Source organism: Pogonomyrmex barbatus, unplaced genomic scaffold (assembly GCF_055798465.1).
Source record: "Pogonomyrmex barbatus isolate J1 unplaced genomic scaffold, ASM5579846v1 scaffold1, whole genome shotgun sequence".
Taxonomy (NCBI): Eukaryota; Metazoa; Arthropoda; class Insecta; order Hymenoptera; family Formicidae; genus Pogonomyrmex; species Pogonomyrmex barbatus.
The window spans coordinates 5,930,732-5,956,347 of NW_028297098.1; the positions used below are offsets into that span (position 1 = coordinate 5,930,732).

Genomic DNA, 25,616 nt, shown 5'->3' on the forward strand with positions numbered 1-25,616 from the left:
TACCTCTTTCAATTAAAAGATAATTAAATATTTTTTAAAATATATTTATATCAATGGCACAGTCTCCTATTCTGAAATTGTGTTGCACTCGGGGCATTAAAATGTCGTGATTCGCTGTTGAGTACAGGACGTTTCAAATGCGAGAATCGTTGATGAGAAATCATGCGTTTCATTAGCGACCGTCGTCGCGTCGTATCGGATTTCTTTCCTTTTATAGATACAGGATGAGTCGCTGCGCATCATCCTCGCAAATCGAATTGATAAAATAATTGAAGAGTTAAGTAAATCAAGTATTACGTAAGCCAATCTGCAAATTATATATATCTAATATATTTTTCACGAATAAATTTCCACTTCGTAAATATATATATATATATATATATTACGATCATGAATATATAAGTTTAAAATTGCCAAATTCTTCTTGTAATTTTTAGATAAAGATTATATTATAAAATATCAAGGTACTTATCTAAAAACCTTCCTTTTTCTAGAGAAAATACTATATACCGCTTTCTATTTAATGAAATTTTGATCAATTATTATACAGCATATGTGATAACATTCAGGTGCCAATGGATTTTTGGTAAACCAAGGATAGGAGAAAGGTAGGCGTTGAAGTGGGTGTACAATCATGTCTTTCCCTTATTTAGTTAGTGATATTGTCATCGTTACTTCTGACATGAGAAGCTATACTGAAAAATAAGCATTACTGCTCTAAAAAAATTAATTTTATATATTTCTAATTGCAATATTAACAATATATCTTTTTATTTTTACTGACAAATACATTTCAAATTTTATATATTTCATTTATATAAAAAAGATCATAACACAAAATTATTAAAATAATTACCGCCAGCAGCTTCTTACATCTCAGCCTGTAATAATATTTATATTTTTAAACAAAATTATTGTGCACAAAAAGATCATATATCTACAAATAAAACATATAATAAAAGTTACTTACAAGATCACTAAAATTAAAATTACATGCATCAGGTAAAGTGACATTTTGTGATTGATCGCTATTGTCATTTACATCATCTTTCTCCTCTTCTTTAATTGTCTGCGTCTGCGCGACATTGTTACCATCAGATTGTTTATTATCATCTTCTGACGATCCTTTATGCCTAAAAGAACGTATATTTATCAAACAACAATTTTAGTAATTCAAAATGTTTATTTTTACTTGTTTAAGAATAAACTTACTTTCTAAGAGGTTTCTTTTTTTCTAAAGAAAATAAGTTTTTAATTCTTTCAGTCACTGGTTTGCATTTTTCCCTTATAAATTCAGGTTGCTCTAAAAGATTTAGCACATCGTCAGCGATAGGTGGCAACGGTTTATCCGGATTAAGTGCGCGAGCTGCTAATGTATCCCACATGTGTTGTGCTCCAGGATCTGGCATATATCCTGGTAAATATTTCTCACTAATGTTAGTAGCATCATCTGCATTGCTGAACAAATTCAGTAAATAAATATTCTATGAATATTATGAAAAATATAATATTGTTTTTTCCTCATACAATTTGTTATATACATATCAAATATATATAATATTTATATGATGATATTCTTACACATCGGGCAATTCTAAGGACTTTAATAAATCATCCATGGCCTCATCCTGCTCCTTCGATAATTGTTTCATTACAAATTTCAAGGGTTTCTGTGCTATTGCTCCGTAATCTCGCTCGAATGGCAAACCGATTTCAATAAGACACTGTCATAAATTAATATCGTTAACGCAATTGATAACAATAGAAAGGTATAAGGAGGAAAATATTTCTAACCCAAGGTTCATTCGGTACGTCAACACTTGGAAATAATGCCACCATGTTAGCTTCGGTATTCGCCCTATGAACTTTCTCAACTATTGCGACGACATTCTTATCAACCATGGCTTGCACCAGGCTATAAAACGGTGCACTTACCGACTGCAAAAAATTTCTCATTAATTTTTATTGCTACTTTACGAGTATTATGTAACAAAAAAATCCTCTGCATACCTCGTTAGCAGGAACAATAACATATGAGCCATCCGACAACCAATACTCCATAGGAACGTTTTCCTTTGCAGTGAAACCATGGATCCTATAACATTTTTGATTATTTTTGGGTGTCATTGCTTTCTTAGCTTCATCTGAAATTAGTGCATCGATTATTCGAATCTATATTATGAGCAAAGTATTAGAGCAAAATGTATTATAAAATTGAATGACTTACCTGAAACAGGAATAATCTTGCCACCATACACATAGCCACGAATAATGTCCTCTTGTGTATGAACAGTTCTATTGTTATCAGTCCACTGTGCGACATTCTTAATTGGCACTTCTTGATCGGGTGCATCAGATGTGCTCATCTTAGCTATTAATACCATTTCTGGTAATTTCACTTCAGTTGGCATCTTGTAATGTAAATGATACAATAATAATATATATTTAAAATAATATGGTAATATATATTTAAAAAATATGTAATTCTTTTATGTATACAAAGTTTTACTTTAGAAATTCCAACGATCGGTATGCGAAAATCGCCTAACTCCATCTGACAGTACCACAGGAATGGTTTAGTCGATGGCCGTTTGTAGAAACGTACATCTGACATAGCATGCTCAAAAGTGAGATATTGACCGTCAATCTAAAACGTAAAATATTATATAATTATTAAATATTATGGATGTCTTTCTTCTATAAGTTATTCGCTCAAATTACCTTTTGCAGAACTTCTCTAAGCAATATCTCACTAGCTGTTTGAGAATTCTCATCTGTATCCAATGCTTTCTCTCCACTGTAATGTAATTTTTTTACTTTAATTTATATTTTTATTCTAATTCCATATTATAACATTTATCTCAATTTCTAGTTACTATCATTACAATAACTGCGATAGCAAAATTAAAAAAATTAATACATTGCTATGAGTGAAATGTTCTCTGAACTTAATGCCTCTGCAATATCCTCAGCTCGAAATTTGCCAACGATGTCTTCTTCCTCATCAAAAGCAGACAACAAGATTATTTTCCTTTCAGATTTATCTCTAAAATAAGAAATAAATTTAATATATTGACCGAAAGTTGATATGTTACATTTAATATTTACATGCATTCATGTTTGATATATTCAACTGCGCCATAAATTGCATCCATCCAAGAACTACTCTGATCTGTGACTTGCAGTTTCTCAATACTTTTTATTAAATCCCAATTTCCAATCTGCATATTACACAACTCTTGTATATTATCCAATCCTGTAATACTGTCGCTGTCGTTGTTATCTGTGCCCATTAATATAACTCCTATCTCATCCTTGGGACGCAGGAATATCTATATAATTTTCCATTATTTTTAAAATTAACAGAAATACAAATACAATCTATTAGATACTAAATAATAATAACATTATATAATCAATATAATCAATATAATAATTTTCTATACTCTACAATATAAATAATATATAACACATGCTGTATGGAACAATTATATTGTTGAGTAGGAAATTATCAGAGTTGGAATGTAATGTATTGTTTATAATATTATTATTGTTATAGTTATTTTTCTTCAATAATAAATTGGTAACATATAAATATATTTTCACAATATTCCTCATTCTCAGAATCTGTGCTGTCAGGGTAGTATAGATATAAATTCTAAAAAAAATCTTTAAAATTTAAAAAAGATAATAGACATTATAATGACTCATTAACTCTCAAATAATAACAAATTTTTTTAATAAGTAATGTATACTGATAAAAAATTTTTAAAAAATTTTTAATTTTCTCAATTTTAAAAGTTATAATATTAATATAACGTAACTATTATAATATTTATTGGGGAATGATTGGAAGATGTTATTGTGATAAAGAAAATACCTTCTTCTGGATAATGTGTTTAAGAATAAACTTTTCCTTATCCAACAATTGTGTGCCATAACGAGTAACTCCAACATTCACCAGAAAAATTAAACTCTCCTATAAAATATAAGGATTCAATTTTATAATTCAAATAAATAAAAATATTATGTAATATTCATTAAATAAAAATTTCTCGAAAACATATGTATAACACAATCTGCCTTACTGCCTTGATTCTAATATTCACTTCACCTTATCGGCAGCTTATCGTTTTATCGAACAAGATTCTTTAATTAATAAAATCTTATTAGAATATAACCTTTAATTTCCTTGGTGGCATTTTTCTTTGCTAAAACACTCGTTTCCAACAGAAATAATTCTCTATCGATGCGACTCGGGATTCAACTGCTGTTCGACGTATAAAATTGTCTAGAATCTTGTAAAATTCTAGGATGTGTATATACCGGGCAGTTTCATTCAAATGTTAATGCCAAACATAATCTGGCTGACATGTCACGTGACACGCTCAATACGTACATGTGCATCACGTCATACGTCAGTTTTGTATTCGTTTACTTACGTGGTTTACGGGTTGTGTCGCAAACCTCTTTATGCAATCGTTTTCTGAATAAAACATGAAAATGATATTTCTAAACGGACAATTTATTTTACTAATAATTCTGGGTTTACTATCAATCCGCACCAGTGTAGGAGAAAATAAATATTCTGCCGAAGCAAATAAGCCTAAATATGCAGAGTCTTCGCAAATCCCGACGTCCCTCCGGGACTTGGATAAACCGTTCAGGATGGCCAAGTTAAATGTGCTCTGGGTTAAGGCGAAGAATGTAAGTAATGAACTGTGTATAAAACAGAATTATAAATTTTTATGTCTAATTTTATATATATTCGCTTTAACGTCTGCCAAATACTAAATTGCAGTCAATTTTTAGTAATAAATATTTTACGTAAACTTGTGTTTCTAATTTTATGTACATACGTTTCAGCGTTTGACCGATACCAAGCTACAATCAATTTTCAGTGAGTTGAAGATTCACGATAAGGAAGAGATCGCATACAAGCATTTTAAATCAGATGGAAAGGATCCTGATGGCTTAGAAGAAGCCCGTCTAAGGCAGAAGTTCATCGGTAACTTTTATATCACCTAGCTATTTTCATTTCTAGCTATTTTATTTTGTTTAATCCTATATAATCCTATATAATCCTATATAATTTTATCTCAAAGGAATAATGAGTACATATGGCTTACTGGAACATTTCGTGGAAACTGAAGATCCAAAATTACTCAAAATGCATAAAGCACTGAATGATGGTAGCAATTATGTTTCTAAAGATGTATTTGGCGATATAAAACTCAACAAATTATGGGCTAAAGCTGAGATGGCTGGTTTTACTGGTAAGTAGAATTTGGATATAATTAAGTATTTATACATATATTTATTTATATTCATATATTTTAGATGAGGAGCTTGAGACTTTAAAACAAGAATTTCAACATCATCAGGAAAAAATAGATGAGTATATGAATTTACTAAAAGGCCAGTCTAAAGATCCAGAGAATTCTGAAAGTTAGTTTTTTTATATCTATATTTAATATATACAGCTTTAAAAATGTTATTTTTATATCTATATGTTTTATATATATATGTATAACATTTTTCTAGATGCATTACATTTAAAATCAAAAAGTTGGAATGAGTTAGAGATCGAAGAAGAATTATCTAATGATATACCAGATCGGAAATTAACTCACGAAGAAAAAGCGAATTTACTTCGGTACACATATTATGTGAAAGATTATATGTATATATTAACATCTGAATCAATTTTTATTTCAATTTCAGGGAGAAACATTTGGAACTGAGAAACGGATTTGATCGTTTAGACAGACTTACTGCAAAAGGACCAAACCACAAAGAATTTATAGATCCCAAAATACAAGGATTATGGAAGATTGCGGTAGAAGCAAAATTTTCTCCTGAAGAGTTGTCATCTTTAAAGGTATAACGATAATAATAACAATAATTCCAATAGTTTTCTCTTTATACATATCTGTAGAAATAATTAGATGAAAACTAAATTGTATCTATAGACTTATTATTTATTTTTGTAAACGTTAAAAAAATTTACCATTAAGAAAATTTAAATTGTTAACGAACGCACTTCGATTATATTTACATTAATGTGGATATATATATACATTGTACAGGAGGAACTGTTGCACTATGAATCAAGACTACTTAAACTACAGCATTTACATGCAGAAAGAGCTTTGGAAGCAGCACGGACAGGACAGCATCATGACTCAGAAAATTCAACTGCAGATCAGCACATAAAGAAACATGTTAGAACTGTACAAAAGCTTCATATGGATTTAGAAAACAAGATCATGCAGAGACATTCGGAATTATAAGAAATTGTATAAAAAGCTATAGATCATTGCCATTTACAAGAATCAATGTACATGCAATATAATAATATATACAAAGCAATTAGAAACGTTAGAATCGTTCATCATTAAATGAATGATGAATATTTGGTGAAAATTGTTTATATATTCAAATAATTTATTGGCTTACGCTCTTAACAATTTTTACATATAATGTTATGATGAGTAACAAAACTCTGATATATTTATACTATTAAAGCATTTAAAATATATATCATAAATAATTTGTACTATAAGAAAAATTTTTCTTATACGAACAATATATGAATGAACTATAGGAAGCTATTTTATTTTTATCTAAGTCGAGTACATAAAAATGGAAGAATGTGAAGATCATTTTCGAGTACATTTGTGTGTGTATATATATATATATATATATATATATATATATATATTTTCAACAATTAAATTACTAGGAATATAATTATAGCCCAGTGGCAAGTTTACTATTATTATTATTAGTCTTCTTTTTCTCTTTCGATCTCCCTTCTTTTGATCCGACTAGTTTCTCACATTCGCACCAAGGTGTACTTGATTTGTCACAGAGCAAAGAGATGTTAATCACTGTTAAAGAAGTATCTGATATAGTCATCTTGATTGTATCCAATATTTTATACGAGACATTGTTCAAGCCAGTTTGTCGGTCTCGTTTTCTGGTAATTTCTCGTTGATTATAACACTTCGTCATATCTCGCTTCCTATGATTTCTATCGTGTATATGCCTGTAGTACATATTCAACACATAACGATCGGAAAAAATAAGCGTCACTTCTATAACAGTTTTATTCTATAATTTATAGTAAATATAAATTAAATTTTTATAGCAAGAATGATACCTAAATGTATTATGCGTTCCCGTTGATATATTTTGCGGACGACTGACACTTAAGCCAGTCTCTTTCAGTCTAACATAAAATTCGTCATCTTCAAGACCCCATCCCCAATATTTGTTAGACATCCCATTGACTTGTATGAAATGCTCCCTGCAAAAGTTTCATATATTCAACAGTAGTAAATAAATCATTAATCTCATTATTATTTATTATCATTATTTAAGATATACCTTTTAATAAGCAGTATGCCGCCAATAAAGGTAAAATAATGATATCGTGGATGCAAGTCTGGTGATGATATATGATGAGGTCCAGCACTTGGATATGCGTATGATAACTGATCATTTATAGGCAACAAATCTACATCATGCATCGCAATATAATCAAATGCTTTCTCTGTTTCGAGAAAACCTACATTTATAAGAGACGCTCGATTGAATCTATATCTATCCACCTGAAAGAAAAGCAATAACATTAAAACAATGTTCCTATTATTCGCAAGTCTTTCTTCATATATTTCTGCTACTGTTGTACCTGATTTAATACAAATATATGATAATCAATATTCTGTTTATCCAAAAATTTTTGCATATGTGGTACAAATATCAATAGTTCTTCAAAACGATCCCTAAATGGCACTAGTATGGCCAATCGATGCTCAGCTCTCTTCTTATGTCCATTAATTTCGTTAGTTATTTGCTTGAGGTGTTGACTTGATTGAATATTGGTTTCGCACTTGCACTCATCTGTGGAAATAAAATAATGTATAAAATAACTGTCTTTATATTATACTATATATATTATATTTTGCATTATGTTGATGACTAACCAATACTAATGGGCGATATACTGATTATACATGACATAATGAAGGTAATCAAGATACAAGCAAAGATATATTTAAATCTTATGCTTTTCCAAATGTTATCCATGTTGACTAAAGTTTACAAAAGAATTATCTAAAAAAATATAAACTCTGCGAGCATTAATTGATACAGAAATGCTGCTTTAATAATCCATTAATATCTTTTAGTGGCATTTCTTCTTTCTTGAAAAAGAAAAATTTTCTTCACACTTCTCTATTGTTATTAGAGAATAAGAGCTCAATCATTCAAGTATTGTTCTCACAATACTTAAATATCTAATTATGTTGGAAGAAGGTGACTGATAGTCACCTTAATTTTAAGGACTGTTGTAATCCTTAAAATTATCATTCGCAGCTGTCGATTGATAATATAATTCTGAATGGGCATTCCGATGTGAAATTAATACGAGGAATTTCAGATTCATTGCATCCCTTCAAAGAGATAGTGAGAGAAACACGTCGCAGACCCTTCCTTTTCCTTTGTTTTAGAGTTCATATACAAGTTGCCCGATCAGCGACACTTCGTCGAGGGGCAAAGAAGCATCTCTCGCTGTACTAGCTCGAATGATGAAATCTCTTGAGAACATCCGTGCAAGGTGCACACATCTCTCTGTGCTGCGAACTCGCGAGCATCACATACCAGTCCGATCCACGTGCACAACTCCCGCATTGTTATATTCTGACTAACGATGTCTGCACAAGCGTATCAGTCATGTCACTCGTATCACTTCGCGGCAGAATTCATCGCTATTCGCCGCTGCAACTTTACAGATCGCAAAATCTGCCCGACTATGGACCTGAAGGCACCTTTTCATGCATCGTCCAAGGCTCCAAGGCAATTTTTAATGTCAAACCAGATCACGTGATCAAAGTTGACGCTAATGAAATTTGAACGATCACAAAAAGAAGAGGAAAAAAAACGATTCAGAATATAATTATAATCAGAACATCGGATCAAAACTGTTTTAAGATATAAAAAAAAATAAGGCAGCATGTGAATATTTCTCAGGTTTTTCTCCAATGCAAACTAAAAAAATCTATATTATACGTAACACAAACTATACATTTTAGTATTGCCAATATGAATGCAGTCTAAAACGAACAGACTCGTAGCGTCGTATTGCTCATTCTATCCTCGTTCAATGAATGGGTTACGTCACGTGTGTGTAGAGTTGGGTGTAGTTCGTTACAGTCCGGAGTAGTCATGTCAAGGGTGTTGTCCGTGTGTTTTTAAATCGAGAGAAACATTTGAAGGAAAGATGTGGCTCCAGCCATATGCATTATTATTGTCCCTGTGCTATTTCGCGTTACGTCAAATTCATGGTAAAGCTCGTTCTTCCCCGAGGAACGTTATGAAAGCGAGATTAACTGGCGCATTGTAAAACGCAATTATACCATGCGATGCGTATATTCAAATTAACAGTTAGAAAATAAAACTTTGATCTCTAAAATAAAAATTTATATTTCATATCAAATTAATATATTTCTAAGATGATCCGACAACGATAACATATTCTATATTCACTTACGTTTTTGGTTCCTGATATTTGTCAGTCTAACTTTGTGAAAAATTCGGAGTACACTGCATGTTAATGTCTTGTAATGATTAGTGATAATTAATTAATTATCAACAGGCCAATACCACAACAATACAGTCACGTGGTGTACAGTCTCCGAGAGTGAACAGAACAAATGTCAAGCCTTCTCCAGGGCAATCGATCGCGAGAGAGGCTCCTTTGGTTATAGCTACTTTTCACTGCGTTGCAAGCAGGCTTTTAATAAGGAAGAATGTATGACCATGCTGGACCATGAAAATGCCCAGATAACAACGTTGGATGCTGGAGAGGTTTTTATAGCTGGACGATATCATAGTCTTGTACCAATAATGCAAGAGATATATGAAAGCGGTGTGAATTATCAATATGCTGTCGCAGTGATTAAAAAGGGCTCTCTGCCTGAAGTACAAACTTTGTATGATCTTAGAGGCAAGAAGGGCTGTTTCGCTGGTGTTGGAACACTAGCAGGTTGGGTTATTCCTATTAATACTGTGAGTAAAATTGATAAAATATAACATGAACTATCACAATATAAATATAATTGCTTATATATAGTAAAATATATTTTTGTTTAGCTTATGAGGTATGGAGGAATGGAAGTTATTGATTGTAACAATCATGTAAAATCAACAATTAAGTTTTTTGGGCCTAGTTGTGCAGTAAACTCTTTAATCGATAAATATAATCCACTTGGTAAGTTCAATACAAGAATATATAGATATGTTTCCATTGTATAATTCTTATAATTCAAAAAATCAATTGTAGGTGATAATTCTGACCAGTTATGTAGCTTATGCATTGGAAAAATACCTGGTGGTAAGTGTACAAACCAAGATCCTTATTCGGGATACGAAGGAGCTTTCCGCTGCTTAGTCGAAGCAGGTGAAATTGCCTTTTTGGTACACACAACTGTGCAGGAAATGACTTCAACAACATTCGATTTCAGTATGTAATCTTACAAATAAAATTTTTAAAAGAAAAGAACAAAAAGGGGAAAGAGAATATTTACATTTCAATTTTCTTGTTATTAGGTTCTGTGAAGAAGGAACAATTCGAATTACTGTGCACGGACGGTACTCGCAGACCTATAGACGATTATAGAACCTGTAACTGGGGCACTGTGCCATCCCGCGCGATAGTCACATCTTCAGCGACCAAGTTCGAGATTCGTCGAATGTATCAAAGATTTCTTGAAAGAGCCGTTCGAATACTGCACAGGAACAGGAATGATACAGGGGATTTCAATCGTTTTGACAATCAGGGAGATTTCAATCGTTTCGACAATAATCAGGGAGATTTCAATCGTTTCAACAATAATCAGGGAAATTTCGAGAACCGTCCAGGTTACAACAACAGATTTGACGAAAATGAATTTAATAGAGGTGGATTTAGGAATCCGAACGAATATAATACGGACAACTGGGATCGTAATGGATATGATCGAAGCTTTAGCGGTGGCGAAAAAGAAGGTGGAGGAATAGGAGGAGGAGAATTTAACTCATGGGAGAGGCCAGCGATTAATGATACGTTTAATTACTATAATAGAGAAAGAGATCATACCGAATCTACAAATGTGCAACCGATAGAAGTATTCGAATTATACGAATCAGCACCCAGATATGGAACACAGCATAATTTAATATTTTCTGTAAGACACATGCTTCATCTGTTTATTATTGATTTAGTACTTATCTATAATGGGCTTTATTTTTCTAGGACTCTGCTCGCGATTTCGTACAACTGTCCGAAAAAGATCAAACATACACCGGATACTTAGGAAGATCTTTAGATCATGTATTAGGAGTACGCCATTGTCCTGTAAATCGAATGACATTATGCGTTACATCTGATCCAGAAATGGAAAAATGCGTAAAGATGAAGGTATAAGAGAGAAAGAAAGATTTCTAAATTACAAAACAATTGTTTAGCTTATTTTAAAAATTAAATATGAATATTTTAATATTTTTATTATTTGTTGCAGATTGCCTTAAAAGCTCAGCTCTTAAAACCAGAATTACTTTGTCATAGAGGCTACAGCCAAATAAATTGTATGCAGCTGATAAAAAGCGGGTATGTAGAAAATAAGTTGAATTTAAATACATATATCCTAAGATGAAGTGCATCATAATTTCATCTTGTTTACAATAGAGTTGCCGACGTAACTGTATTAGATGCCAGTGACGTCTACACCGCTGGTTTACGTTTCGACTTGATTCCGTTTATATCAGAAGTATATAATCTTGGTACACCGGATTATTACGTTGTAGCCGTCGCTAAGGAGGAAGATGATAATACAGATTTGACATATCTTAAGAACAAATATACTTGTCACCCCGGAATCAACACGGCTGCAGGATGGGTTTACCCGCTGGCATATCTCATCTCTAACAGCTGGATCAGGGGATATGGTTGCGATTCTATACGCGCCGCAGCCGAATACTTTAGTAAATCCTGCGTGCCAGGCGCGCTCAGTACTGAATACAATACAGGTAACTAAAAATTTTAAGTTATTTTTCTAAACTGACAATTTGTAAATTAATTAAATAAATTAATAATGGTCGGTAGATTTTTTCATAAAATAATTGAATCTACGAAACTTTTTATCTGATATTTAATTAATTATTTGTTTGTAGGCGTGCCTTACGATAACATGTGCGATTTATGCCATGGAGTAAGTTATAGATACTGCCGAAGAGACGCTTCCGAGGATTACTTTGGATATACAGGTGCCTTTAGATGTCTCGTAGAAGGAGGTGGCGATGTATCTTTTGTGAAACATACAACAGTCGCGGAAAATACTGACGGCAAGCGTAAGGAGTTCTGGGCGCGCAATACATTCACAAAAGATTTCGAGTTGCTCTGTCCGGACGGTACACGCCGTCCGACTACAGATTATGTGAATTGCAACCTGGGCAAAGTTGCTGCTAATGCCATAGTCACGCGCGGTGGTTATTACGGTTATAACGAGACGCAAATCAACGCGTACATCAATCTATTTATATATGCTCAACAGTTCTACGGCCGAAAGGAGCAGGACGAGTTCAGCTTTAGCATGTATTACAGTCCATCACCTTATAGCGATCTCATTTTTCAGGATGCAACTCAACAATTAGTGGTAATTCCGCCAAATAAACGGGAATATAGTACCTATCTCGGGCCAGATTTTATGAGAGCCAGGAGAATCGTAGATTGTAACGCAGGCGCGTCTGCAATAAGCTATTCATTATTTGCTACAATACTTATGATCGCGTTCACTTTTGTATTTGGTAGATAAATATCGCGATTGCGTATTTTTGTATGCTTTTGCACGAATACTCGAATAATAATTCGCGTCGAGATCACGAAAGAAGAATAGAGCTCTGACAAAAATGATCTGATATATAGCACATTTTATCAATTGGCAATACATTTTATCGCTATAGTATGTTTTATTCACTAATATTTTTGAAGATATTTTAAATGTCAGTTAAAGATTGTTTTATATATATATATATTTTACACGTATATTTTTGCAAAAGTACAAATGACTGAAAGATGGAGTTGAATGTATAAACTTAAGCATAGTTACTGCTTTTGCGTCCATCCAACAGAGTCATATCTCTCTATCTCTAAGCGTATCCGTCCAAATATAAAAAATTATCGATCTAATAATCTTAAGAATTATTGTATTTAATAATTTGATATATGTATATTTTATACCGTCCACTAATGTTTTTATAGTAATAAATCTTTATAAAGTTTTTTATGCAATTTTATATTATTCTATACGTTAATAAAAAGTTTTCTTAAAATAATAAAAAATTTAATGAAAAACGTGAAATTTAAAACAAAACTTGTTCGCGTAAATTTAGACTTATCACGAAAAATATTAAAATTTGTTTCTCATATTGCTAAATGTCATAAATAGAATCATACGTGAAAACAGAAAAGATTGAAATTACAATTGAATAACGATCAGAAAAGGAAACAGGAGACACATTGCTTTGGCTTTCAAAAACTATCAAATCTTAAGTTTGAATCAAAATTTTTAAGTCAATTAAACCTCTCTATCAAGTATCTATCCGCTCCTAATAATTTGGATAACGTAATTTTAACAAAAGACATAAAAATATTTCTATAAACGGAAAACGGCTTGTTCCTGCAAGAAACAGTCCATAATAAAGCAATATGAATAGTGACACACAACCAGTGAATACATCTAAATACGAAACGCTAGGAAAAGGACCTAAAACGCAAATTAATAGATGCAATAATTCCGATAATCCTCAGGTAATTCTCATGTACAATTCAAAGATAGTCATACAACGAGATATACATGCTAAATATTTCAGATGACTGATACTAGCCAAATATTCAATAATCTGAACCAATCTACTGAACGGAAGCAGAAACCAGATTCTGGTTTAACATCTCATACTCTGCCTTCATCTGCAAAACATACTAATGTCATAGCAAGTAAGATCTCGTAAACGATTTTAATATGTTATAATGATTTAATTTATATCTAAATCATTATACATGAAGTAAATAATATTATTTATACTATTTGTATAGTGTAAATAATATTATAAAATAAATAATATATTAATTCTTTATTAATAAACTTTATTCTATGAGCTTCCAATTTACTGTATAATTTGCAAATCTTCAGGTAAATACCAAACCCATAAATTAGTGGATAGCAAACAAGTCTTGGGGCCATTTCATCAATTCGATAAGAAGGCATTTCTTCTTGATACATATGCCCGTATCGTCGCTAGCAATAACAGACGTTGCCCTAAACGACTACGTGAACTTGCTAAACCAAAGAGACAAGTTCGTAACGATTTGGTCGACCACGATGCAAATTTCTACCACGGTCATGTAACTAAAACTTACCGTGCTGAAGACAAATGCAATTTAAAAGAGTTTAAGAAGAAATAATTTGGCTTTCATCAACAGAGTATTTTAAAAAATTTCTCAGCGTGAATACTACAGTTTTGAATAACACAGAAATCTAGAAGACATCCAGGAGAAAAAATATCTAATAAATATCTAAAAAATTTAGAAGTTCTTTAAACCATTAATTTTTAAATAATGCATTTTTCTGGAATGATAAAAATTTTTCTGTTCTTGTAATGAAACTATAAGAAGTACAGTCCAATACATTAAGTCTAATACAATAAGATAATTTTATGTATCTTTGTAATCTCTTTCTTGTAATACTCGTTACGTGTTCGTTGCGGTGAGGAAAATATGTCCTATCCCAGCACTTAATGCGATCAGTTCATTTTAGCTTCGGTTTATTCGCGTCGGTTATTTCATTTAAAGATACGCTAAGAGGAAAAACAATTATATACGACCTGTGACCGTGAGATAACATCAGGATAAATTTTACGAGTCACGGCTTTAAATACATCTGCGTCTTCCGTCAAATCCGCGTTAATTCTCCTATCTTAATTCTAAATCCCATGCGCGTGCAAATTTAAATTACAAAATTGTACGTGACTTTATATACGTCTAGTCTGTGAAAAAATACTCTCGATACGATCCAAGCTTCTCAGAAAGGCAATTGCGGTTCGCGCGCGCATCTTCCTCCTCGCGGCCGGGTATAAAAGGCCTCGTATCGCCCTTGAGGTGTTTTTAGTGCTCGCTGGTGCGGCGCCTAACGTGCTTAACCGGTTTCACGTGCGCGAGTTTTCTGCTCGCATTACATTTGGTACTCCAACTTGTCTTCCTTAGTAGAAACATTATGAAACATTTGTTCGTTATTCTCCTGAGCATCATCGTTGCGCTGGCCGAGGATGATCCCGCTGGCGAACAACACGAAGTCACCGCTCCCATTGGGAAAATTCGCGGTTCCACCATGACCTCCAGACTCGGCAGGAAGATCTATTCCTTCCGAGGTGTGAGATACGCTGAACCACCGACTGGACAGCAACGTTTTCAAGTAAAGCAATAAATTTTGCAAATAAATAAATAATATTAATTACATTTATATTAATTACATATTAAATTCGACAGAGTAATTTGGGTTCCTAGCGCAATCAATAAAATAATGAAAGTCTTCAATTTCTAAATACAATGTAATAAAAATACAATATAGTTTTAGGCATGTGATAATTAAGAGAAAATGTATTCAGTGAACGATCTAATGCCATAGCAAATTTTTGAGTTAATCAGAAGACTGGTTCTCTGATCATCTTTCATGTTTTTTAATTTTATTTCTCTTCTAGGTCGCAATTCCGGCGGCAGACTGGAACGACGTTTACGATGCAACCAAAGAAGGACCTGCCTGTACAGCAATAAACGTACAGAATATAATGGAGGATTGTCTTCGTGTGAACGTTTACACGACGAAAGTGAGTCTTATAATGCAACGTATATTCACATCCGAAAGAGCGTGAAGTCACTAATTGAACAATTATCTTGATCGCAGTTACCGTCGACGAGCGAGTCCGTGAAAAGACCCGTGTTAGTATTCTTCCATCCCGGTGCTTTTTACTTATTTTCGGGTCAGAGTTCTTTCTTCGGACCTCAGTATTTGTTGGACAAAGACGTCGTTCTCGTCACCGTCAATCATCGCCTCGCGACATTAGGTGAAGTCCCGCGTTTTATTATTTTTCTGATATTCGAGCTACGAGCGATAAGAATCCGTGGCATTTAAACTTTAAAGAAAAACATAATGTTATTTACTTACTTTATTACATAATTCCAAGGAAAACATAAATATTATTACAAGATTTTATCGCTCATGACTCAAAAATGACGGAACTTTTTCTTTTAATAATCTACTTATGAATAACATCAGGCTTTTTGAGCACCGGCGATTCCAAAGCACCGGGTAATTTGGGCCTGAAGGATCAAGTCATAGCACTTCGATGGATTCAAAGAAATATAGCCGCTTTCGGCGGCGATCCCGACAGCGTTACTATATCTGGTTGCAGCGTCGGTGGATTGAGCGTGATGTTGCACATGGTCTCGCCGATGTCCAAAGGATTGTTCCATCGAGCGATCGCGATGAGTGGATCGATGATGACGACGGAACCACACCCGACTAACCAGTTGCACTTGGCAAAAAAGCAAGCTGAATTATTAGATTGTCCAACCGACAGCACTGGCTCTATGTTAATTTGCTTGAACTCCAAACCGGTGGAGAATTTCACAGACACTATAACCAAGTTCTTTGTAAGAAAAATAATATATAAGATGAAATTAATAAATAGAAAATAATTTTCTTATTTAATGATAAAAAATTAGATACAAAAAAAGAGGATAATATATAAGAGGATTAATATATTTAGATATTTTAGATATATACAAAAAAATGTCACTCTATTTAGAATAAATATAACTTAAATTTAGATTAAATCTAATAATAGAAGCATCTAATGATAGAAGCAAAAGACAACAATCAAAAAATAATTGCTTATTATTAGTTAATTAATAAAACGCTAAAACTGAATTTAAGTTATATTTATTCATTCATATATATATATATATATATATATATATATATATATATATATATATTAAAATTTCTCTGTATTTTAGAAGATTCATATTTGTGATTTTGTAATACTGAACATCAGTCGAAGATTAAGAAATATAAAGGATTTGTTTTATTTCAAATAATTAGATAAAAAAAATAGAAATCAAATAAGATATCATCAATTTACTATGGCACATTCTAGGAATGGTATGCTTATCCAGTCTTGATATGGGCACCTGTAGTGGAACCTGAGGTTCATGGCGTGGAAAGATTTTTAACTGAACAACCCGTTGATCTTATTAGACAAGGAAAATTCCACAAAGTTCCGCTGATTGTAGGAGTTACTAAAGATGAGTTTAGCGGTGTGGCCGCCTGTAAGAAGCTTATATTTGTATCTTTTTGTCCAATTTTGTTCATTAAAAATGCTGCAATTACAGAAATTAATAAATATATAATAATATATTATATTGTCATATATTGTCGTATTTCAGATGTCATGAAGCAACATGAACTTGGAAATGATTCGTTTGTGAATGACTTGAACAATGAATGGTACAGAATCGCACCGATCAGTTTCATGTATGAACGCGATACGCCTCGATCTAGAAACATAAGTGCCGAATTGCGTCGATTTTACTTTAACGATCAACCGATCAGTCCAGACAATTCCGATGCTCTTGCAAAAGTACGTAAATTATAAAGTTATTATGGTATATATTATACTATATAGTATATGATACATAGAGAGATTTGGAATAATATTGAATATTGCTAATTAGTTAAATTTATATAATAATTATGTATTTTAGTTAAACTCTGACAGCATCATTACATATCCGCTATATCGCGCTGCAAGACTGATCGCAGAGAACTCTGATCAACCTACCTATTTTTATAAGTTTTCTTATCAAGGACGACATAGTTTTGTCATGTGGAACGAAACCACACCATTCGGTATTATCTGTTTTCACATTTTACTTTGTTCAAATTATTCAAATTGTTTTATAATACTTTATCTGACTTTTATCTAACTTCTATATAACACATACACACACATATATATATATATATATAAAAAAAACCTAAATTTTTTTATCATTCTAGGAGTGATGCATCATGACGATTTGCAATATCTGTTCTTTATAGAGAGCAAATTTCCGTTCCTGGAAAACAATGCTCCGGAAATTCCCACAGTGGAACTTATGACAAGCATGTGGTCGAACTTTGTTCAAACCGGAGAACCGGTACCGCCAGCTTTGGCAAACAACGTTACATGGGAACCATTCCTAGTAGAAAAAGACAACTATCTAGAAATCAATGAGGAATCAAAAATGAAGAAAGGATTTTATCCTGACAGAATGCAAAAATGGGATAGTTTGTTTCCTTTAAATAAATAGAAATCTATTTGACATCTAAATCATTTCGATTCTGTAACATGTAATAAATATGCTGACTTGGCTTGATTCTTAAATAAAATATATCGATTTTATTACTCGATAAATGCAAATATAATATCATAGCTTCATTAAACAAAAAGCGTCTTTTCCATAATAAAAAATAATTTTTTCAAACTTACAATACTCGCAAAATTATTTCTATGAAAAAATTTTAAAAAATATTGATATTCATTGAACAAGTTATATAAAATTATTATTAAAATTTTAAGTACAAAAGACCGTCGCAAATATAAGTAACAAAATGAAAAAAATTATATAAAAATTTATAAAAGAATACACGCGTTCAGATCTTTGGGTCTGACGGTTGCAACTTCACTAGAGGCTCGCTTAATTCCCACAATTTCTTGCCCTTAGCAGGATCCTTTACAGCATTTGACAATCTATGTTCCTAAAATATAAAGTGTTTAAAGTGAGTTAAAAAAAGTTTCAAAAACTTAAGAATATTAAAAGAATTAAAAAACTTAAAAGTATTAAAAAAATTAAAAAACCATAGTCAACATATATTTATAAAAGTTTTGAAGTATCAAAATTCTTTTGAAAAAAAAAATTAAACTTTAGGAGATTAAAAACAAAGTTCTTACAGCACAATCCAGGAAGTATTTTCCTGAAACTCCGTTAAGTTCGTCAGAAACGGCGAGATGAATAGTCGTTTGTGCGCCCTGTTCGGGCGTTTTAAAGAAAGCCTTAATTATAAGGTTCAAACACCAGGATAATGGAGCAGGTACGCTTCGCCATATTCCGCTGTCTATCATCCCGGGATGTAAGCAATTTGCCGTCACTCCTGAGCCTTCTAAACGTCGCGCCAACTCCAATGTGAAGACTATGTCTGCATATTTCGACACGTAATACAGATACGCCGGCAAAGTTGACGTCGGATTGATATTATTGAGATTTAAACATGCAAATCGGTAGAGTTCTGATGCAACTACTATGATACGACTCGGTTTCGATCGTTTCAACAAATCTGCAAATAAAATTTCCTTGTAATAAAGTAATTTATATAATAAAAAAATGATGCCTTGTCTGTTTGATCTATTGGATCAATAATGCTAATAACGATAAATCAACAATATAACATAATAATACTTTTTAAACGTTTTGCGTAAATTACGAAGAAACTGGTTTGGATTATTATAAACCGCATTGTTTTTTTGTGTCGTCTGTGTCATATTTTATGTCATCCCTTTGCTGAATGTATGCATTCAAACAAAAAAAGTTATTAACATCTAAATGTGTTTAGTCATAGTAATTCCTTCAGTTCAAGCTACAGTGAGTTAAATTAAATAAGTCAGTAATATCAACAAAATATTTTTGTAAATTAACAAATATTTACTTGATAATTTGCTGCATATAATTAAATCAAATATCTCTTTGAATCAACAATTTTTTTCTCAATATATAAATGTATATACACAATAAACTTTACGTAAATTATTATTAGTGACTTAAAATTGTTCAAACTTATCTTTTGTCATATTACATTCACAAATGTTAATTAATCGATCACAATTAAATGCGATGTACCTACAAACTACAATTAAAATAATTTATTTATCTTCATTCCATTTGAATTTAATGCAACAAACAAACTAACAATTTTACGTTAGGATTCTTACCGATTAAAAGATGCGTCAGCAAGAAGGGCCCAAAATAATTGGTAGCCATAGTTTGTTCTAATCCATCTTCTGTGACTATTTTCCTAAAAGTCTCCGCAGTTCCGGCATTATGAATCAACACGTCCAATCTGCTTTCCTCTTGATTTATTTGCTGTGCGAACTCTCTGATCGATTGCAACGATGACAAATCCAATTTGCGGACTACGATATTGCTGTTGTTTGATTCTTTCACAATTTCGTCTGCAAATAAAAAATATATATATGAAATAGTCAGTTTATTAGAAACGAAAAATATATCAAAAAGATATACTGCAAACAATGCGCGCAAACATTGCTCTTTATATATTGAATGCTTTTAATATTTAAACTGAACAATAACTGAAAAAAGTAATTCTTTAAGAAAGAGTACAAAAGGCAGATTTAATTTCATGATTTTGTTTCAAATAAACTTTACATTTCTAAACGTGAGAATGTATATGTGCGTATTTATTTATCGTGTTTTATTTGACATTTAACTACGTGATCGTTATACAATGTTGCGAAAGCGACGCATTGACAAACGAGGAAGTGGACTCTTCGGAGAATTATGCAAGTACCCTAAATACATTTTACATAATAAATATACGTATAGCGATAAAAACGTTTCATTCAGCGAGCATATTGATTTGCAATTATAAGCGACATCAATACCTCTAATTATAAGCTAACGAGCGCACTGCTCACTCGCAGACAATTCACTCGTAAATAATATTGTAATTAATTCATTAAACCACGATCAATTAAATAAGTTGTACGTGGATAATAACCCGTAACGTTTTTACATAAATTTACATCATACTTCTTAGAAAGATGATCGAGATGAATCTTTCATTTCACAATATAACGATTATCAAGAAAGATTGAAAGATAAAGATAACGGAAATAATTATATTATTTTCGTAGTGACCATTTATTTCCATTTAGTTCAATAATGTTAGAATAATTATTTTAATTATGAAACCTTTCAATCGATTAGCCGTATCCATGTTTCTGCATGCCATAATAATCCTCGCGCCTCTTTTGGCGAGGTCCCTCGTGGTCTCCTTCCCAATACCGGAAGTACATCCGGTAATTATCACTGTTTTACCATCCATTCGATTTTTACTTTTGCAAATGCCCAAACTATAAGACGCGTAGAGGTGAAGACCCACCAGAAGCAGTATTGCACCACCCGACACAACAGCCGCAATCCAAACAAGCAGCGTTGTGCAAGGAATGCTATTCAATATCATATTATCTAAAAATAATTTTTAAAAAATATCATGTTAAAATTTTAAATTACGTAGCTATTTTTAATGAACATAACATTTTAATATCGCACTGTGTGCAAGAACAAAAGGAAAAGTGATAAAGAAAGAAAATTAATTTTTTTAAAATAGTAGACTTAATAAGGCGTTTGATATAAATTAAAAATTTGCGAATTTATGAATTAAAAATTAAAAAATTTACATTAACATTAGCAATATGAATTTCTCAAGTAATATATTTTATTATCGGTTTAGAGAAAGAAAAAGTCTCGAGATACGTCTTCTTGAATATAGATTTTTTTTCTACTTCAGGGAAACGCGTCTTCACACTTGTGCATTTTTTCAGCTTAGTCAGAACAACTTGAAAGTATGTCTGGATGTACGCGTTTGCGTACAAGAAGGTCATTGACCATGCATACCATTTTAAAAATATCGAATTTATTCTTCGATTTAATCTGCTTAACCTATTTCATTAAAAATGTAATTAAAAGTAATTTTATCTGAGATACATGATATCAAACACAAATTTGTACAAAGTGATAAACAAAGTGATGATTAAAAACAATTGATTAACCATATATAAATTTCAAGAAAAGCAGAGTTTTACATCAAAATCATTTCAAATAAAGTTATATAATAAGAATAATAGATAATATGCATCATATATATTGCATTTTTATAACAATAAAATTTACATTTTTATAACAATAATGACGTAAAATGATATAGTCAAGTTTAGAAAAAAATCGCATTATTTATAACCGATAATTACTGATAATTTATTTGCTTAATTATTATCAATAAGTTATCACGAGAGAGTTTGACATAAAATGTTTGATATAATTTTGATATTAATATCAAATTAATGTCTCTTTTCTGATAAAATGATGTATGTAGTTTTAGAATCTATTAATTACTTAATGTAATGTAAGGAACTATGAGTCTTTCACTTTTTTTGAAAACATTAATTTTATTAATTTTATTAATTTTATTATACTCCTCTTCATCTTCGCGTTATGCAATGAAATTATTCAGCCATCGAGCCAAACTTGATCTTGCGAAACGTGATATTGAGACCAGACCACTTGAGCATTGTTTTGTTTTTTGATTTCTCCCACTTTCGGTTCCGACCAACTCAACAATTCAAATAGATTTTTTTCTTAAATTTACTCCATAAAAATCTATAGATTGACGTATAATAAAATTACAATGAAAGATATCTTTGTGCGTGATATCATGTACCCATTGTATGTACAGTTTTTTATCTTTAATTTCAACTTCAAAAATATATCCGAAATATCTTCGATGTTTCTATAAAAAGTATCTCTGAAAAATGACATTCATGGTTACTTATAATGCATCTGTGTGGAAATTGATTATTAATAAATCTCGTAATGTGAAGACCTATTGTAAAGAAAGGTGCGCTAATTGAATTTACATAATCGTACTCACATCCGCTATAGCAAATTCCTCATTAAACGTCTCCGGTATTTCGTGTGCCGTTACGATCCAAGAGCCGGTATACTACTGACGTTAAAGGCCCGCTTTCGAGGTCTTCTGTATAAGTGAACGGACAATATCGGCATCCCCACCTTTTGTAGTAAGAAACGATGATGAGAAAACGGCCTTGACATACCCAATGGTTCTGAGCTTCCAATCGTATATTTTAATTTATTCTTCTTATATGGTAAAAAATGAAACCCCCGTGAGATTATTTCAAATGTTTCCTAACAAAGCTCCAAATATCTTTGCATAAACTTTATGCCAGAATTTTTAAATATATGAAGGATAAAATAATTTTTACACGATATAAAAATGAAATAAAGTAAAAAAGTATTGCCAAGTATATATACTTGCGTAAATATTTTTCGGTTGAAAAAAATTGATTATTATTTTAACAAATTGTTAGAAAGACTCGGAATAAAACGATTCAATATGCAGTATAATTATAATGCAAAACTTCAAATTCATTAAAAGAACAAGAAATTAATCAAAATATTATTCATTAATTATTTATTTATCAAGAATGAGGTTATTCGGTTCAATCAATTGAATTATGCAAGTAAAATTCGATTCTCATATGGCAAATATAGATTCTCATTTATAATTTAAAAAAGATGATTGTAACATGACAAAGTAATTTGCTACATGTGATATAATAAATCTCACTAATTTTTTATTTATAATTTCACAACTAAGTTTTCACTGCTAAGTTTGCACTACGAATTTCTAATTTGTTTTGTTTTCATGAAAATTGTGCGATCGTGAACGTAATTTGGCACGTGCGCCATCGATCGATTGCGACTTCGCTGATTGATCCATTTCGACAGCGTTTTGTAGAATTTGTGCCGCCAGGCTGGAAATGCGCAGATCCTTGAGCTTCATCGAACTCTCTAGATATGTGATCTTATGATTCAAAGTGCTTATCACTTCCTCTTTTTCGCGCAGTTCCTGTTTCAATTCCGCGTAAATCGTACGTCGTACATTATCGTCCTTTGTATCTTCAATCTGCTCCGTTGTAACATCTTCGAGTGTGTTGCCTTTAAAAATTTATCAATATTAGTTAAATTGTCATAAATTGTCTCATTTATGTATTAAATATCTCACTTCGGCGCCTTCGGAAATGAGGAAGTATGTTAAAGATATTCCATATCCAGAAGAAACAGATAATCCAACTGGAGATAACGAGAATCCCTCGTTTGAAGCACATAAGACTTGACGGTTTAACTTCGCGAGTTTTACTATCGGTATTGAGGTTGTTTAAACTTTCTACCGGCTGTTTGACATGGCTGTTGTTGTCCGACAAGCTATCTCCGATCTTATTTCCTGTGAAGAATACGATACACTTAGAAATGAAACGAGACATGCCGAAGTATCATTAGGCAAATGTTGGTCACTTGATATCTGCACGTTGTTGCCTTCTACATTGTCTTCTCCGTCCTTGAGTTTCGGCCTGTGCATTTCTACACCGTCCCTCAGAATCTTCATTCTCAACTTCGTTAAGAGCTTCTCGATCGCACCTTGCGATCCATTCGCCAGCTGATGGATCGTGTCGCTGCTCAGTTTCATCTCGAGCTTCGCAAGTACTTTTCGATTCAGCATCTTCCAGTTTTCTCTCTTCGAGCTTATGCTATTTGCCGGCGCGTAGTTGTGAAGCTCCACGTGTCGGGGATAGTATAGTTTCAGAATCTCTGCCGTAAGAACTGTCGAGGGACGCAATGACTTAGGATGTCTTCGATCAAACTCCGATTAACTTGTCAGTCATTAACTTATCAAGTAATGTCTGCATTATTTTATCAAGTAATGTATTATTTTAATATGAGAAATAAATTTGTCGACGTATAGAAAAGAAAGTTAGGCCAAGAACAATGAATTATGTAGCTCGAAATTTTGTCTTAAATCGTTCCGTCCGAATTAATAATCGATTAAATGCATATATTTAAAAAAAAAAGAGAAAGAATCCGATTGCAGAAGAATTGACTTGGAATTGGCGATTTTACCGGCGTCCGAGAAATCTCTCGTCAAGTTTCTCGCGGGTCTTGAAAACGGAACGCTGTCAATCCATTCAATAAATTCCTTGTTGATCTGCGCCGTGTCACCGATCATCTTTCGTTCCTTTTATTGATTTTCTTATTCGAATCAATTCATATTCGTATCAATTATTTCGCGTTTTGGTATATTGGTCAACGGAGAAATTCTGGGTCATACTGTCATCCGATTTCCTTTGCGACGCAGAATCGCTCATTGACACGACGCGATATGTAAACCGAGTGTGATCTTCTTTTCTTTTGAATCAAATCTGAAGATAGTCGATCAATATAAAACAAAAAAAAAATATCTTGAGAATATCAAAGTTTAAAGTTTGAAATAAAATTATAGTTATATCATTATATTAAACATATGCAAAGAAATCCTTGTTAAAAACTCAAAGAAACGATACAAAACCATTCAATCATTTTTATTTATAGTTATGAATCATAAATTAATAAAAAGAATATCATAAACGACTGATTTTCTTATTGCTTCTTTTATAATTATTCTATTTATCTCATTTTTATCAATTTCTTTAATAATTCAACATAGTAACATTCTTAAAAAATAAAGTAAAGATTGAAGTTTCAAGTGTTAAAAGAAATATGTATTTTATTAGATAGATTTAGATAGATCAGAAATTTATTTAAATATTAATATTAAATATTAATA

At 31.9% G+C, this 25,616-nt stretch overlaps 8 protein-coding genes across 11 annotated transcripts; 4 read left to right on the forward strand and 4 right to left on the reverse strand.

Moving 5' to 3' along the window:
* Positions 1–477: 477 nt before the first annotated feature.
* LOC105432395 (DNA repair protein Ku80) lies at positions 478–4,323 on the reverse strand. Of its 3 annotated transcripts, XM_089085359.1 has the most exons (14): positions 4,182–4,323; positions 3,881–3,979; positions 3,109–3,332; positions 2,921–3,046; positions 2,722–2,797; positions 2,510–2,647; positions 2,228–2,411; positions 2,011–2,144; positions 1,795–1,938; positions 1,582–1,724; positions 1,213–1,458; positions 971–1,133; positions 857–881; positions 478–695 (listed from the first exon to the last, which is right to left on the reverse strand). In XM_089085359.1, the coding sequence occupies exons 1-13, from the start codon at positions 4,200–4,202 to the stop codon at positions 870–872; spliced, it is 1,710 nt and encodes a 569-aa protein (XP_088941485.1). In that variant the 5' UTR covers positions 4,203–4,323; the 3' UTR covers positions 478–695; positions 857–869. The 3 variants fall into 3 exon arrangements, with proteins under 3 accessions (XP_088941485.1, XP_011645496.2, XP_088941486.1); XM_011647194.3 differs by lacking the exon at positions 478–695 and having other exon boundaries at positions 747–881; XM_089085360.1 differs by lacking the exon at positions 478–695 and having other exon boundaries at positions 747–881; positions 4,092–4,232.
* A 174-nt stretch (positions 4,324–4,497) lies between these two features.
* Positions 4,498–7,364, forward strand: LOC105432396 (alpha-2-macroglobulin receptor-associated protein). Its single transcript, XM_011647197.3, has 7 exons — positions 4,498–4,707; positions 4,867–5,008; positions 5,106–5,276; positions 5,341–5,448; positions 5,545–5,656; positions 5,725–5,881; positions 6,090–7,364. Exons 1-7 carry the CDS (start codon positions 4,498–4,500, stop codon positions 6,291–6,293), a joined length of 1,104 nt encoding a protein of 367 aa, XP_011645499.2. The 3' UTR covers positions 6,294–7,364.
* On the reverse strand, positions 6,416–8,856 carry beta4GalT7 (beta-1,4-galactosyltransferase 7). The gene is made up of 5 exons (XM_011647193.3): positions 7,992–8,856; positions 7,697–7,908; positions 7,393–7,616; positions 7,166–7,312; positions 6,416–7,051 (listed from the first exon to the last, which is right to left on the reverse strand). Exons 1-5 carry the CDS (start codon positions 8,092–8,094, stop codon positions 6,754–6,756), a joined length of 984 nt encoding a protein of 327 aa, XP_011645495.2. The 5' UTR covers positions 8,095–8,856; the 3' UTR covers positions 6,416–6,753.
* Positions 8,857–9,185: 329 nt separating this feature from the next.
* On the forward strand, positions 9,186–13,323 carry Tsf2 (transferrin 2). The gene is made up of 9 exons (XM_011647192.3): positions 9,186–9,350; positions 9,662–10,074; positions 10,159–10,276; positions 10,349–10,528; positions 10,615–11,231; positions 11,300–11,464; positions 11,565–11,653; positions 11,732–12,072; positions 12,217–13,323. The coding sequence occupies exons 1-9, from the start codon at positions 9,287–9,289 to the stop codon at positions 12,855–12,857; spliced, it is 2,628 nt and encodes an 875-aa protein (XP_011645494.3). The 5' UTR covers positions 9,186–9,286; the 3' UTR covers positions 12,858–13,323.
* A 131-nt stretch (positions 13,324–13,454) lies between these two features.
* On the forward strand, positions 13,455–14,976 carry LOC148937981 (uncharacterized). Its single transcript, XM_089085364.1, has 3 exons — positions 13,455–13,852; positions 13,915–14,038; positions 14,235–14,976. Exons 1-3 carry the CDS (start codon positions 13,751–13,753, stop codon positions 14,504–14,506), a joined length of 498 nt encoding a protein of 165 aa, XP_088941490.1. The 5' UTR covers positions 13,455–13,750; the 3' UTR covers positions 14,507–14,976.
* A 201-nt stretch (positions 14,977–15,177) lies between these two features.
* On the forward strand, positions 15,178–18,566 carry LOC105432390 (esterase FE4). Its single transcript, XM_089085361.1, has 8 exons — positions 15,178–15,512; positions 15,799–15,924; positions 16,002–16,161; positions 16,374–16,750; positions 17,257–17,428; positions 17,546–17,739; positions 17,864–18,008; positions 18,159–18,566. Exons 1-8 carry the CDS (start codon positions 15,315–15,317, stop codon positions 18,449–18,451), a joined length of 1,665 nt encoding a protein of 554 aa, XP_088941487.1. The 5' UTR covers positions 15,178–15,314; the 3' UTR covers positions 18,452–18,566.
* On the reverse strand, positions 18,518–22,997 carry LOC105432391 (retinol dehydrogenase 14). The gene is made up of 5 exons (XM_011647190.3): positions 22,866–22,997; positions 21,128–21,403; positions 20,128–20,367; positions 19,093–19,475; positions 18,518–18,899 (listed from the first exon to the last, which is right to left on the reverse strand). Exons 2-5 carry the CDS (start codon positions 21,396–21,398, stop codon positions 18,795–18,797), a joined length of 999 nt encoding a protein of 332 aa, XP_011645492.1. The 5' UTR covers positions 21,399–21,403; positions 22,866–22,997; the 3' UTR covers positions 18,518–18,794.
* LOC105432389 (uncharacterized) lies at positions 22,896–25,415 on the reverse strand. Of its 2 annotated transcripts, XR_016141413.1 has the most exons (5): positions 24,914–25,415; positions 24,311–24,616; positions 24,021–24,239; positions 23,583–23,953; positions 22,896–23,005 (listed from the first exon to the last, which is right to left on the reverse strand). XR_016141413.1 is itself a non-coding variant. In XM_011647187.3 (4 exons), exons 1-4 carry the CDS (start codon positions 25,017–25,019, stop codon positions 23,643–23,645), a joined length of 942 nt encoding a protein of 313 aa, XP_011645489.2. In that variant the 5' UTR covers positions 25,020–25,415; the 3' UTR covers positions 23,424–23,642. The 2 variants fall into 2 exon arrangements, 1 of the variants encoding a protein (XP_011645489.2); XM_011647187.3 differs by lacking the exon at positions 22,896–23,005 and having other exon boundaries at positions 23,424–23,953.
* Between the last annotated feature and the right edge of the window lie 201 nt (positions 25,416–25,616).

What these genes read in the sequence shown, in the direction of transcription:
- LOC105432389 (XM_011647187.3), bottom strand. Translation starts at nt 25,019, where the DNA reads ATGATCGGTGACACGGCGCAGATCAACAAGGAATTTATTGAATGGATT. An exon ending in GAGAGATTTCTCGGACGCCG is followed by an intron (nt 24,617 to 24,913) that starts GTAAAATCGCCA and finishes GTCCCTCGACAG; the next exon opens with TTCTTACGGCAGAGATTCTG. An exon ending in TCATTTCCGAAGGCGCCGAA is followed by an intron (nt 23,954 to 24,020) that starts GTGAGATATTTA and finishes AAATTTTTAAAG; the next exon opens with GCAACACACTCGAAGATGTT.
- beta4GalT7 (XM_011647193.3), bottom strand. Translation starts at nt 8,094, where the DNA reads ATGGATAACATTTGGAAAAGCATAAGATTTAAATATATCTTTGCTTGT. An exon ending in ATATATTTGTATTAAATCAG is followed by an intron (nt 7,617 to 7,696) that starts GTACAACAGTAG and finishes CTTTTCTTTCAG; the next exon opens with GTGGATAGATATAGATTCAA. An exon ending in GGCATACTGCTTATTAAAAG is followed by an intron (nt 7,313 to 7,392) that starts GTATATCTTAAA and finishes AAACTTTTGCAG; the next exon opens with GGAGCATTTCATACAAGTCA.
- LOC105432395 (XM_089085359.1), bottom strand. Translation starts at nt 4,202, where the DNA reads ATGCCACCAAGGAAATTAAAG. An exon ending in AACATTTCACTCATAGCAAT is followed by an intron (nt 2,798 to 2,920) that starts GTATTAATTTTT and finishes ATTACATTACAG; the next exon opens with TGGAGAGAAAGCATTGGATA. An exon ending in ACGTACCGAATGAACCTTGG is followed by an intron (nt 1,725 to 1,794) that starts GTTAGAAATATT and finishes AATTTATGACAG; the next exon opens with TGTCTTATTGAAATCGGTTT.
- LOC105432390 (XM_089085361.1), top strand. Translation starts at nt 15,315, where the DNA reads ATGAAACATTTGTTCGTTATTCTCCTGAGCATCATCGTTGCGCTGGCC. An exon ending in TGAACGTTTACACGACGAAA is followed by an intron (nt 15,925 to 16,001) that starts GTGAGTCTTATA and finishes TCTTGATCGCAG; the next exon opens with TTACCGTCGACGAGCGAGTC. An exon ending in ATTCCGATGCTCTTGCAAAA is followed by an intron (nt 17,740 to 17,863) that starts GTACGTAAATTA and finishes TATGTATTTTAG; the next exon opens with TTAAACTCTGACAGCATCAT.
- LOC105432391 (XM_011647190.3), bottom strand. Translation starts at nt 21,398, where the DNA reads ATGATATTGAATAGCATTCCTTGCACAACGCTGCTTGTTTGGATTGCG. An exon ending in TACGGCTAATCGATTGAAAG is followed by an intron (nt 20,368 to 21,127) that starts GTTTCATAATTA and finishes TTTTATTTGCAG; the next exon opens with ACGAAATTGTGAAAGAATCA. An exon ending in GCTGACGCATCTTTTAATCG is followed by an intron (nt 19,476 to 20,127) that starts GTAAGAATCCTA and finishes TTTTATTTGCAG; the next exon opens with ATTTGTTGAAACGATCGAAA.
- LOC105432396 (XM_011647197.3), top strand. Translation starts at nt 4,498, where the DNA reads ATGAAAATGATATTTCTAAACGGACAATTTATTTTACTAATAATTCTG. An exon ending in TGAGATGGCTGGTTTTACTG is followed by an intron (nt 5,277 to 5,340) that starts GTAAGTAGAATT and finishes CATATATTTTAG; the next exon opens with ATGAGGAGCTTGAGACTTTA. An exon ending in AAGAGTTGTCATCTTTAAAG is followed by an intron (nt 5,882 to 6,089) that starts GTATAACGATAA and finishes TACATTGTACAG; the next exon opens with GAGGAACTGTTGCACTATGA.
- LOC148937981 (XM_089085364.1), top strand. Translation starts at nt 13,751, where the DNA reads ATGAATAGTGACACACAACCAGTGAATACATCTAAATACGAAACGCTA. An exon ending in ATAATTCCGATAATCCTCAG is followed by an intron (nt 13,853 to 13,914) that starts GTAATTCTCATG and finishes TAAATATTTCAG; the next exon opens with ATGACTGATACTAGCCAAAT. An exon ending in ACATACTAATGTCATAGCAA is followed by an intron (nt 14,039 to 14,234) that starts GTAAGATCTCGT and finishes GCAAATCTTCAG; the next exon opens with GTAAATACCAAACCCATAAA.
- Tsf2 (XM_011647192.3), top strand. Translation starts at nt 9,287, where the DNA reads ATGTGGCTCCAGCCATATGCATTATTATTGTCCCTGTGCTATTTCGCG. An exon ending in TTCAACAACATTCGATTTCA is followed by an intron (nt 10,529 to 10,614) that starts GTATGTAATCTT and finishes TCTTGTTATTAG; the next exon opens with GTTCTGTGAAGAAGGAACAA. An exon ending in AGCATAATTTAATATTTTCT is followed by an intron (nt 11,232 to 11,299) that starts GTAAGACACATG and finishes TTATTTTTCTAG; the next exon opens with GACTCTGCTCGCGATTTCGT.